The sequence below is a fragment of the Patella vulgata genome, chromosome 1 (assembly GCF_932274485.2).
Source record: "Patella vulgata chromosome 1, xgPatVulg1.2, whole genome shotgun sequence".
Classification (NCBI taxonomy): Eukaryota; Metazoa; Mollusca; class Gastropoda; family Patellidae; genus Patella; species Patella vulgata.
In genome coordinates, this window is record NC_065879.2 from 82,536,953 (window position 1) to 82,550,987 (window position 14,035).

The 14,035-nt window shown below is 38.4% G+C and overlaps 1 protein-coding gene across 2 annotated transcripts; it reads right to left on the reverse strand.

Moving 5' to 3' along the window:
- Window positions 1–895: 895 nt before the first annotated feature.
- LOC126824427 (uncharacterized FAD-linked oxidoreductase YvdP) lies at window positions 896–13,157 on the reverse strand. 2 transcript variants are annotated; one of them, XM_050553654.2, is made up of 4 exons: window positions 13,066–13,157; window positions 9,576–10,077; window positions 7,332–8,115; window positions 896–4,883 (listed from the first exon to the last, which is right to left on the reverse strand). In XM_050553654.2, exons 1-4 carry the CDS (start codon window positions 13,071–13,073, stop codon window positions 4,465–4,467), a joined length of 1,713 nt encoding a protein of 570 aa, XP_050409611.1. In that variant the 5' UTR covers window positions 13,074–13,157; the 3' UTR covers window positions 896–4,464. The 2 variants fall into 2 exon arrangements, with proteins under 2 accessions (XP_050409611.1, XP_050409619.1); XM_050553662.2 differs by lacking the exon at window positions 896–4,883 and having other exon boundaries at window positions 7,226–8,115.
- Between the last annotated feature and the right edge of the window lie 878 nt (window positions 13,158–14,035).

The following is a 14,035-nucleotide window of genomic DNA, read 5'->3' on the forward strand; positions in this document are numbered from 1 at the left end:
TGCACCTTGAGTCGGAGTCGAGTCCCAGGTCACTGACTTTAGTACCTAGTCAAGTCGAATCCCAGTTATTCATAACGCTCTTTCAAGCTTCGAATCCGAGTGGCAATAAATATTTCAAGTTGAGTCCCAAGTCGGGTCATTGACGCGACTTAAGTCGGACGCGACAGGAGTTCCCACCTATGCTGATTACAACTATATCATTGTTATGTAAGGAAATTGAATTGAATGTCATCTAATTAATAAATGTTGATCACCATGGATGTACCAGACAAAGGAGGGGGAAAAGGTGGGAGGAGGGGGCTGGATTTCCCACCCAAATTCGTTTTCAAAATTTGGGCAAAAGGAGAGATAATAAATTAGGACAATGAAAGCAAGAGGATTTAAATTAACAGTAATGGCAAATTAATTCCCCTCAAAATTTTGGATTAACAACCTTCTAAGTCCACAAACTTAACTTATGTTTGGGTTGAGAAATCAGAAGTCGGTCATACCCACCCATTCAGAACCAAAACAACTACAATCACAGTTTAAAAAAATAGTATTTCCATTATAAATATAAAGGCACATTCATATTAATTGAATATTAACTGACAATTTAAAAAATCAATGAAAATTAGTTAAAAACACAAAAATATTTTCAATTTAACAATACAATATAACAAGTAACAAATATGTAATTATTAAAGTAACTACAATACAAAAAGTAACAAATATGTAATTATTAAATGAACTACAATACAAAAAGTAACAAATATGTAATTATTAAATTAACTACAATACAAAAAATAACAAATATGTAATTATTAAAGTACAATACAAAAAGTAACAAATATGTAATTATTAAAGTAAGTACAATATAAAAAGCAACAAATATGTAATTACTAAAGTCACTGATATTAATTTGCATTTTTTCGGACAATATCTAGTTTTTCACGACTTAAACATACATTATGCAAAAGATAAATCTTGCAGGTCTTTCTTTAGGCCTGAAATTTTATCTAAATTATAAAAGAGACATTAATTAACGTAAGCAGACCATAATCAACTCTCGATGCCATCGCTAGACTGCGATATTTAGCGGATTGGAATACATTTTTCGAAAAATAATTAAAGGTAAAAATGGATAATGAAGACTTTGTTTTTTATCGTACCGACCTTGGTAATGTTGATCGAGGCTAGCGTAAAATTCAAAAGCTAATATCTTGGTTCAGAGCGGAGCAATTTGACTGAAATTATCTATATTTTAATTATTATAGGGTGAACTGTCAACTCTTTATATAATCTCCCCTAATTCCTCATTAATCCATGCTTATTTTGTCTTTAATGAAGACAATAAAATATCAATAGTAGATCGATGTATTCTCATGGTTTGAATTCAACTGGATTAAAGAGAGAGAGAGAGAGAGAGAGTTTAACTACACTCAACACAAACTAGGTCATTTCGGGACTAACATACGGTTCAATTTTATTTCAATAATCAAATGTCTGACCTCATAGGGTCAAAAGCAGCTCGTCTTCCACTAAAACCAGTCAGATCTTCATGTAATCAAAAGTAAACAAGCCAACAGTGAGGCTGATGTCCCCCGCCGAAATCCAAAAATAAATAGATGACACACATTTATTAATTGCACATTTATTTTTTTCAAAAGTATCGAGCAATCAAACTATACACTAAGTTTCAGCACTCTCCATCAGATAGAATCAAAGTTATCTTGTCCCAAAGCATCGACTAATGTAAATCATTGAACTCAGCCATGACATGACAGCAGAGAATATTCATTATCGAACTAAGTCAAGGTATTGATGTAATAAAGCTATACACCAAGTGTCCTCACTCTCACTTAATTCTAACTAAAGTTATCGTGTCCCAAAGCATCAACCAATCAAATTGCTTATCCCTGCTTACCCTAAGCAGAAAATTCTCATCTTCAATCTCCATCAAGGCATTCACCTATCAGACACCTACGCCAAGTGTGAACATTCTAACTCAACTAGAATGAGAGTTATTGTGTTCCAAAATCTTGACCAATCAAATTGCTTATCTCTGCTTAACCTAAGCACAAAATGCTCATGTTCGAACTCCATCAAGACATTGACCTAATTAACACCTACACCAAGTTTGAACATTCTACCTCAATTAGAAGGGGAGTTATTGTGTTCCAAAGTCTCGGCCAATCAAATTGCTTATCGCTCTGCTTACCCTAAGCAGAAAATGCTCATTATCGAACTTAGTCAAGGTATTGATGTAATGAAGCTATACACCAAGTTTCATCACTCTCACTTAATTAGAACTAAAGTTATCGTGTCCCAAAGCATCAACCAATCAAATTGCTTATCTCTGCTTACACTAAGCAGAAAATGCTCATCTTTGAACTCCATCAAGGCATTGACCTAATAAACACCTACACCAAGTTTGAACATTCTGGCTCAGTTAGAGAGAGTTATTGTGTCCCAAAAAGTGTGACGGACGGACAGACACACCGATTTTAATAGTCCCCTGCTTTCTTCGAAAGGCGGGGGACAAAAATACAAATATTATATAATAAAGAAGTTAAATAACATTTGCAGGAAAACGGAATATGAAAATCGATTCCCTCCTTCCACTACTTATTTATGAGGGCTATCCAGTTATATATCAGCTAAATTGCGATAAAATAATATTTTATATCAATAATTATTATAGCTTGTGCCATCGTGTATTCTATGCCGTTGATTGTGTGTCAACCGAATAATTATTATCTAGTTTATATGCTAAAAACTGTATCACCAAAGGGGGATAATTTAGATAACAAGGTATTACTGTAATGAAACTATACACCAAGTTTCATCAATCTCACTTAATTAGAACTAAAGTTATCGTGTCCCAAAGCATCAACCAATCAAATTGCTTATCTCTGCTTACCCTAAGCGGAAAATGCTCATCTTCGAACTCCATCAAGGCATTGACCTAATCAACACATACACCAAGTTTGAACATTCTAGCTCAATTAGGAAGAGAGTTATCGTGCCCCAAAGTATCAACCAATCAAATTGCTTATCTCTGCTTACCCTAAGCGGAAAATGCTCATCTTCGAACTCCATCAAGGCATTGACCTAATAAACACATACACCAAGTTTGAACATTCTAGCTCAATTAAAAGTTATCGTGTCCCAAAGCATCAACCAATCAAATTGCTTATCTCTGCTTACCCTAAGCGGAAAATGCTCATCTTCGAACTCCATCAAGGCATTGACCTAATCAACACATACACCAAGTTTGAACATTCTAGCCCAATTAGGAAGAGAGTTATCGTGTCCCAAAGCATCAACCAATCAAATTGCTTATCTCTGCTTACCCTAAGCGGAAAATGCTCATCTTCGAACTCCATCAAGGCATTGACCTAATAAACACATACACCAAGTTTGAACATTCTAGCTCAATTAGGAAGAGAGTTATTGTGTCCCAAAAAGTGTGACGGACAGACAGACGGACAGACAGACGGACGGACAGACGGACGAACCCATTTTAATAGTCCCCTGCTTTCTTCGAAAGGCGGGGGACAAAAAAAAACGAAACGAAATATAGATCTGTATTTTAATCTGATTGCCAGAGACATTAAAACCAGCGGCTGCCAGGCAGGATACGCCCACATTTTCAAGAGATGAATAGAGAACAAGCTAAAAAGAAAGTGATATTTCCTACAATCAAGGGCCATAATTCAGGAAATTACAATTCGATATGTGCAAATATCGAAAGGAACCGAGATCTTTGGGTTATAAACTTACATTTCAAGTTTCAACAAAATCGGATAAAAATTGTGACCTCTATAGGGTCCATAACCTTGATATACCATATTTTTACGCTATTTGAGAACGAAGGGCGGCCATTTTGTCTGTCAGTTTTGGTCAGATTTTCACGAAATTCGAACTCAGTCGTCCTTGGGGTGTAACGGTGATATAATAATACGTTTTTTTAAATCGGATAAAAATTATGACCTCTGTAGGGTCCACAAGCTAAAAACGTGATTTTTCGTACAATCAGGGGCCATAATTCAGGAAGTTACGTTCCGATGTGCGCGAATATCGAAAGGAACTGAGATCTTTGGGTTATAAGCATACATTTCAAGTTTAAACCAAATTGGATAAAAATTGTGACCTCTACAGTGTTCACAAGCTAAAAACGTGATTTTTCGTACAATCAGGGGCTATAATCCATGAAGTTACAGTCCGATACATGCCAATATCGAAAGGAACCGAGATCTTAGGGTGATAAACCTATATTTCAAGTTTCGTTGAAATCGGATAAAAATTGTGACCTGTAGACTGTTCACAAACAATTGTGGACGGACAGACGGACGTCCCGACGGACAGGGGCGACGACAATATACGTCCACATGAAAATGTGGGCGTATAAAAAGCGTTGTTAAGATAGATTAAATATGTTGAATAATGAAAGCATCATCACAAACCAACTGATGATAATAGTTAAAATATATTAAATATGGGTAATAATGAAATCATCATCACGAGCCAGTTGATGATAATAGATTGAGCCGAATCCAAAGAAACAGGCTTGTGACAACTTTCACAATCTTCATCACAACCAACACAATGTTGACACGTAAACAAATTCTCAGGATCCCATTTCTTCTTAATAGCCAATAACCGCGCATAATTTGGTCCCCAGAATTGTTCCTTCCAGTCGTTGATATCTTGTGTTGGTTCGTTAAAATAGATTCCTTTTCCATATTGTTTCAGTTGATCGCCATATTTAATGGCTGCCTTAGTTGCCTCGGCATCTTTACTGGCATCAGACCAGAATAAATAGCATGAAAGAGAATGTAGGCCACTTCTGAAATATGGTGTTATTGATGTAACTTCTTGTGGATTGTTTCTAATAACACCTGTAAATAAAATGACACACAGCGAACACACAGACAAGAGTTAGTCCTAAAATGACCTAATTTGTGTTGAGTGGACATTAAAAATATTGATGTTACTTCTTGTGGAATGGTTGTCATTAGCACTACAGCTCAAAATGGCGTTACATTGACAAGGATTCTTGAAAGAACCCAACTTCCATCTCAGATAACCAAAGGAGAGAGAGAGAGAGAGAAATGGGTTTTAACATCCACTCGACACAAACTAGGTCATTTCAGAACTAGCATATGGTTTAATTTTATTTCAATAATTTAGCAGTAGGAGGAAACCAGAGAACCCGGAGAAAACCCATGAGGTTGGACAGGCGACCCTATTCCTTGTCACATACAACCGGGGATTCGAAACCACGCCAGTTGACTCAATGATAGGCCTTATGATACAGCGCGCATGTGCTAACCATTCAACCATCCACCCCCCCTTCAGATAACCAGGCAGGAAAATTCTACAGAACTTTTTTGACCAACACCAGAGGTCTGATTTGATATAAGAGTAGGCCATGGCATCCAGCTCTGATGTCCGGGAATAATTTCCTTTATAGCGCACTTTATGGTGTATGCACGGCCATTGTCATCAACCCAGTTAGAGCAGGACGTTAAACCACATTTCATTTTGAAAACAACTGACCATCAGATATGTTAAAGGACAATATTGGTGCCAGTCATTAAAAAAAAATATGTGATAGATGTGGAATCAATGTTTCAACAATCGGAAGTGACGAACGCAAAAGGAAAACACGAGTGATCCCTCTATATAACTGTTTGAATTGACGAGTGATAACGGGTACATGGGAGAATTTCTGCCCACTAATAATTCCTTCAAAGACCAAAAGTTGTTGTGTGAGACTATGAAAGGATATCTGACAATTCATAAAAAGAATTGACTATCACTAGATAAGAGAACATGAAAGAAAAATAGAAAAAGTCTGTGCATTACCATGTTTCTATAAGGATAGAATGAATAAACACGCGTGAATGTACGGACTGTTTCTATTTTATATGTGTTCTCTTATCTAATGACATTCAATTACTTTTTTGAATTGTCAGATATACTCTTACAGTCTCATATACATGTAACAACATTTGGTCTTCAAAGGAATTATTAGTGAGCAGAAATTCGCCAATGTATCTGTTATCACTCGTCACTTCAGTCAGTTATATAGAGGGATAACTCGTGTTTTCCTTTTGCGTTCGACATTTCCGATTGTTGTAGCATTGATTGCGCCTCTATCGCAGCAATGATCTCTGTGATAAAATAATATTTGGAACAGGTTTAACCAGTTCTATCACATATGTGATAATGACTGGCACCAATATTGTCCTTTAAGAAGTAAATACTGGTACTCACTAGTGCTGGGACGATATAGCGGTGAACCGATATATCGTGATTCTACTTATCACGATTCACATATTGGGACGCGAGATGCTTTTATGGGGTTTTTTTTTGTCACTTCAGTAAATAGCCTGTCACTCTTAATTATCCCTTTAATTTTTTTGGTCCTTATTTTGACCTGAACAGTAATTGCAATTTTCTTTCCAGGTTTTAGTGTCTCCAATAAAATATCAATTATTCATTTATCCCGAATAGCACATGAATCCTAATAATATGTATCGTATCTTGAATGTTTCTCAATACCAGGCACTAGTTCCCACCACCAATAACAGTAGATGTTCAACCATATAGAACCTCAGACTGACCAGATATGGACTGGATACTGGTACTTACCACCAATTAGAACTGCATACTGATACTTACCACCAATGAGAACTGGATACTGGTACTTATCACCAATAAGAACTGGATACTGGTACTTACCACCAAAAAGAACTGAATACTGGTACTTACCACAAATAAGAACTCAATAAGAACTGGATACTGGTATTTACTACCAATAAGAACAGGATGCTGGTACTTACCACCAATAAGAATTGGATACTAGTACCTACCACCAATGAGAACTTGATACTGGTAGTTACCATTAATTAGAACTGGATACTGGTACTTACCACCAATCAGAACTGGATACTGGTACTTACCACCAATAAAAACTGGATATGGGTACTTACCACCAAAACGAACTGGGTACTGGTACTTACCACCACTAAGAACTGGATACTGCTACTTACCACTAAAGACAACTAGATACTGGTATTTACCACTAATGAGAACTGGATATACCACTAAGAACTGAATACTGCTACTTACCACCAATGAGAACTGGATACTGGTACTTACCACCAATGAGAACTGGCTACTGGTACTTACCACCATTAAGAACTGGATATGGCACTTACCTCCAAGGAGAACTGGATACCAGTACTTGCCACCAATAAGAGCTGAATACCAGTACTTACCACCAATGATAACAGGCTACTGGTACTTACCACCAATAAAAACTGGATATGGGTACTTACCTCCAATAAGACTTGATGTACAGCCATGTAGAACTTCAGCTGGACCAGATATGGACTGTGTCATTAATGTATCCACCATACCATCATAATCACTATCATCCTGTGTCAGGGTATTAAACACATACACTCTCCCATCACTGGTATCTGGTGCTACATCCTTCTCATAATCCCAAAAACTGGTCTTATTGGTGACTGTGTTAGTTAGCGGTGTCTGACTTATACTAGCTATCATCCCATTCCATTCGGTCTGAACAGCTGAACTCCACGTTCCATAGTAATTCATGTAAATTGTTATTATACCAAAATTCTTCCCAGTTAAATCTGTTGGGTAATTATTAAATAATATGTATCCTCCCCATCCTTGAGACATGTTTATGGTGTATTTAAAGATTTTTTTCAAGACATCACTTCCTGGAATTCCTTGATGAACAATCAGTGGGTAGGAAGCACTAAACACAACCATCCCAGGTGGAGGGTCATGCAGTTTAAAGGTGAAGGTCGTTACGATTCCCCATGTACCCCCTCCCCCACCTCTTAATGCCCAGAACAGATCTGTATCTGAACTTTCTGTTACAGTACCATTAGCCTCCTGTATTTTAGTCCCATCAGCAGAAACAGTAACAAGTCTTCCATCAGCTGAAACCAGCGTGGCTTCAAGTAGATTATCTACAGCTAATCCCAGACTTCTACAGACCGGACTGTGACCTCCACCCTGTGTATATCCTCCCATACCTACATTGTGATCGCTTCCACCTACCACAACGCGGTGACCGTATTTATCAACCTGAAATATAAAAAAAAACAAGCCAACAGTGAGGCTGATGTCCGCCGCCGAAATCCCAAAATAAATAGATGACACATATTAATTATTCGCACATTTATTTTTTTCAAAAGTATCCAGCAATCAAACTATACACTAAGTTTCATCACTATCTATTAGACAGAATCAAGATTATCTTGACCCAAAGCATCGACCAATGAAATTGATTAGCTCTGCTAAACATTCTACCTCAATTAAAAGCAGAGATGTTATGTTCCAAAGTCTTGACCAATCAAATTGCTTATCGCTCCTAGGCCTAAGCAGAAAATTCTCACCATCGAACTTAGTCAAAGTAATGAATGCCTACACCAAGTTTGAACATTCTACCTAAATTAGAAGGAGAGTTATTGTGTTCTTGTCTTGACCAATCAAATTGCTTATCGTTCTGCTTACCCTCAGCAGAAAATGTTTATTTTTATCTCTCTTACTTAATTAGAACTAAAGATATTGTGTCCCAAAGCATCAACCAATCAAATCGCTTATCTCTGCTTACCCTAAGCAGAAAATGCTCATCTTCGAACTCCATCAAGGCATTGACCTTATAAACTCCTACACCAAGTTTGAACATTCTAGCTCAATTAGAAAGAGAATTATCGTGTCCCAAAAAGTGTGACGGACGGACGGACAAACAGACAGACGGACGAACCCATTTTAATAGTCCCCTGCTTTCTTCGAAAGCTGGGGGACAATAAAAACGAGATTTAAGACCAAGCCTGGAAATATGGCACCAATTACAGATTTTGCTGGGCAAAAATTCAGAATTGTTAAGGACAATCGCTCAGGTGTATTTTACTTTGTCCGGCATATATTTAGTGTTTTTATTAATGTTATTAGGGAGGTTGGGTGGCCGAATGGTTAGTGTGTGTGCGTTGTACCTTATGGTGAACTGGCATGGTTTTGATTCCCTGGTTGTACCTGACAAAGAGTAGACTCACCTGTCCAACCTCCCATGTTTTCTCCAGGTCCTACGTAAGACGCTAGCCTGGAGGTCGTAGGTCGGGTGTTTGATCCCTGCATTGGCCGATAAAGTTCATCCAGATTTTCCAGCGTGGTTCTCCCTTGTCAGTGATGCAGGACAGAGGGGCTGACAAGGAAAGCTGTCTAGTCGTTCGGATGGGACGAAAAACCGAGGTCCTGTGTACACATTGGCGTGCACGTAAAAGATCCCTTGGCAGTTGGAATTCGATATAAGAGTAGGCCGTAGTGCCGCTGTCCAGGCAAAATTTCCCTCATAGCACACTGTATGGCGTATGCCCGTCTTCATTAGCCCAGGTTAGGAGCAGAACAGTAGGACGTTAAACCCCATTTCATTTCATTTCATTTCATTTTCAGGTCCTACCGCTTCCTCCAACTGCTAAAGACCCCTACACGCAAGTGAATTATTGAAATAATATTGAACCATATGTTATTTTGTGTAAACATACCTCTTCGTAAACTCTAGCCCAGTTATTACCACTCTCCACAGTTACCTCCCCTGCTGTATTTCTTGAAGAGGTCAAATTGACTTGTATATCTCTCATGTTGTACAGATCAATGAGGACACCCCCCTCTACAGTTGATCGACCAACATACGAGTGGCCTGATGATCGTACAGCTATCTTCAAGTTGTACTGCCGGGCAAATAAAACCGATTTCTGTACGTCACCACTTGACGTAGCGTTGACAATCAATGCAGGTTCTTTAGTAATACGTTTGTTCTTCAACTCGTATGTTTTACTGTAGCTTGGGTCGGTAGCATCATACACGGTACCATTGAGCAACGATCTGAAATTACTGATGGCCGTCGCTGAAGGCCAACAGTTGACACTGGATACGTTACATCGGGCACGGCATACATCATCATCCAGATAAGTTTGGTCGAATGCACTCGCTGTTACTACATGTAGTAGACAGACAGAAGCAGTAAAACACAGTAAAACTGCTGACCTGGAATTTAAAAAAAAAATACTATAGGTTTGGTCAGATCCTTTCCCTGTTACTACAAGTAATAGACAGACAGAAGCAGTAAAACTGCAATTAAAACAAAATACTATAGGTTTGTTCAGATCCCCTTCCTGTTACTGCATATACTAACAGAAACTGTAAACCAAAATGAAATGAAACAAAATGAAATGGGGTTTAACGTCCTCCTGTTCTGCTCCGAACTGGGCTAATGAAGACAGGCATACGCCATACAGTGTGCTATGAAGGGAAATTTGCCTGGACAGCGGCACTACTACAGCCTACTCTTATAACGAATTCCAATGGTCAACGGATCATTTACATGCACGCCAATGTGTACACGGGACCTTGGTTTTTCATCCCATCGGAACGACTAGACAGCTGTCCTTGTCAGGCCCTCCGTCCTGCATCACTGACAAGGGAGAATTAGGAAACGAGGAATATATTCGGTATTGCAGAATTCTTTCCTGTATGCATTCAACATTCAATGTTACGTCCTTGTTCCAATATGTCTATGGTTAGCACGTGCACGTTGTATCATAAGATCTGTCATTGAGTCAAACTAGCGTGATTTCGATTCCCTGGTGCCTCTCCAACGGGTTTTCTTCGGACCCCCCCGGGTTTCTTTCACTGCTAAAAACCCCTACGAGCAAGCAAATCATTGAAATAAAACTGAACTATGTGTTAGTGCCGAAATGAGCTATTTTGTTTCAAGTGGACGTTAAACCCCATATCTCTCTAAATATTGGTAGATAATAGTGTAGAAACCGATTTGACCGTAAGAAAATCTTAGGGGAAATCCTATCACGGGGAGTCAATGCACACCGTGTCCATAACTGTATGAGCTGACTCCTATAACTGTGCGGTTGTATGTGGCAAGGAGTAGGGTCGCCTGTCCAACCTCATGGGTTTTCTCCGGGTCCTCCGGTTTCCTCCCACTGCTAAAGACCCCTACGCGCAAGCGAATTATTGAAATAAAGTTAAACCATGTGTTAGTCCCGAAATGACCTAGTTTGTGTCGAGTAGATGTTAAACCCCATTTCTCTCACTCTCTCTCTCTATAACTGTGCATTCGATAAACAGTAATCACACACCAGGAACCATCTCAAACTGTCACTCCCCGTGAAATCGTTGAAATAAAACTGAACCATGTGTTAGTCCCGATATGACCTAGTTTGTTTCAAGTGGACGTTAAACCCCATCTCTCTGTAAATATTGGTAGATAATAGTGTAGAAACCGATTTGACCGTAAGAAAATCTTAGGGGAAATCCTATCACGGGAGAGTCAATGCACACCGTGTCCATAACGGTATGAGCTGACTCCTATAACTGCGCATGCGCTAAGCGGTAATCACACGCCAGTAACCATCTCAAACTGTCACTTCCCCCCTCCCAACCCCCCCGACTGGCATCAAAATCTCACTTCCGACGCAATGATTGCTCTGCAAAAAGACACCTTAATTTTAATTTTAAGTCAAATCAGGGGCCACAATCCAGGAAGTACTGTCTGGAATGCACGAATATCGAAAGGAACTGAGATCTTTGGAATATAAACATATATTTTAAGTTTCATGAAAATCGGGTCCACAACCTTAGTATTACAGACTTTTACACTATTTGCGTACAAGGAGCAGACATTTTGTCTGAAAGTTTCAGTCCGATTCTCACGAAAATCGAACTCGGCCATCATTACAGTGTAACGGCGATATAGAGGGACCACAAGCTAAAACGTGATTTTTCATACACGTACTATCAGGGACCATAATCTGGAAGTTACGGTTTGATATGCGCCAAAAATCTGCGACCTGTAGAGTGGACAGACGGTTGTTGAAATTTCAACATATTTCCTTTTCATTATCTATTTTTAACTATCACAGCGAGACCCGTCAGTTATTTATCTAATCTTAGATTATGCCCCTTTGTAAGCAATTAATGTATATATCAGGTATCAAATTTTTGTTAGGCTAAACATGATTTTGCTGTATTAATGTCCAGTTCGGAGTAAATTTAATTCTCTTCATGTAGTGGTAGGCAAAGTTAATTAATTTGTTGCACATGACATAATATATCATACAAGTGCAAATACAATATCCAAATAAAAATAAAATTATAATTTATAAATAAAAATATAATATGATAAATAACAATATAATAACAATATAATATAAATATAATATAAATATAATATAAATATAATCAAAATATAATATAAATCAAAATATAATATAAATCAAAATATAAATAAAAATATAATTTATAAATAAAAATATAATTTATAAATCAATATATGGTATACCGGTAATTTGTAAATAAATACCCATTAGGAAATAATTTTTACCGACAAATACGTCAAACGCCATTATTTACTTTTCTAATACATAACCCCAAAAAATTTTTTTTAGAATTTAATTTGTCGCAGGAAAAGAGTTAATATTTCTGGCTCATTAAGTCGCATTGATGGTGTCCTTATCAGTGGCGGGTCACGTTGCTAAGTGGGTAAGGCGCTGGCTCGCTAGCTTGGAGGTCTGGTGTTCGATCCCTGCATTGGCCGAGAAAGTTCATCTCGATTTTCCGGCGTGATTTCCCCTTGTCAGTGATGCAGAACGGAGGGCCTGACAAGGACAGCTGCCTAGTCGTTCGGATGGTACGAAAAACCGAGGTCCCGTGTACACATTGGCGTGCACGTAAAAGATCCCTTGGCAGTTGGAATTCGATATAAGAGTAGGCCGTAGCGCCGCTGCCGGGCAAAATTTCCCTCATAGCACACTGTATGGCGTATGCTCGTCTTCAATTAGCCCAGGTTAATTGCAGAAGAGTAGGACGTTAAACCCCATTTCATTTCATTTCATTTCCTTATCAGTGATTGTAGCGGCCTAGCGAAAATTCACTGCTGATCAGTGTGAAGCAGTGTGTGTATTTGGTTGTGCATATAGATTATCAAGTTTATCATACTTCTCAAAAGAAAAAGGATACCTTGTCATTTTTACTGTTCTTCTTTCAGTCGGCGCCACACGCAACTATTGAAAATCTAACTTGACGGATTAATAAATAAAGACACGTCGGTTGTATTGCGAAATATGCACTATTAACTACTAACCTTGACCTTATAAACAAACAGGTTGAATAATAGCAACACGCCAATTGGCAATTCCCTAGATGCATGACCCTTCAGCCACCATAAATGACCTGTTTTGTTTTCAACACGTGCTAGATTTTTTTTAAGGCGGGCTCGAATGTTTAGATATGCAGACGTCATAGAAATTTAAAGATTCCACCTGTCAACTTCTTTTTTCCCCCAAAAAAATCGAATTACCCCCCCCCCCCCAAATATTTCGCCAACAATAATGATTTCTTAGGAGCGTTCTTAGCCGGCCAAATCTCAGCCCCTCCAAAAAATTCCGTAGCCCCACCAGATTTTAAGAGCTGACTACGGTCCCGCTTACGCCACTTGAGGAGCCCGCTAGCTTTTAGGAATATTCTCACATTATTATCTTGTGCGCGCCCCATTGGTGTTTCTTTTGGGATCCAGTGTTTTTCTAGTAATATTTGTACCCGTCTTCATTAGCCCAGTTGGAGCAGGAAACTAACCCATATTTCATTTCATTCAGTCTTTACTTTCAAAATATAGGCCTACTCTTCAAAAAACGTAAGGGATATTGAAATGCAAATACCTATGCAGGTTGTGATATGATAAATAGTCATGGACACTTTGAGAGTATGTTCACAGATAAAGAACTTATCGCCCCAACAGAACCACTGAGCTGCACACGCGACACGCAATAGCGCCATGTATATATATATATATATATAGGCTACACGTGGAATTAAGGGATTCATTGTCAAATTTGACACTTCAAGGAAGGGTTGATGAAAACTGCCGCGTGCTGGTTTATCCTATCCATGTCTGCTTTCCTCTCGGTTCTTGCATAAGATTTACTGTTTA

What these genes read in the sequence shown, in the direction of transcription:
- LOC126824427 (XM_050553654.2), bottom strand. An exon ending in GGGCTAGAGTTTACGAAGAG is followed by an intron (nt 8,116 to 9,575) that starts GTATGTTTACAC and finishes TTTATATTTCAG; the next exon opens with GTTGATAAATACGGTCACCG. An exon ending in TACATCAAGTCTTATTGGAG is followed by an intron (nt 4,884 to 7,331) that starts GTAAGTACCCAT and finishes TTTTATTTACAG; the next exon opens with GTGTTATTAGAAACAATCCA.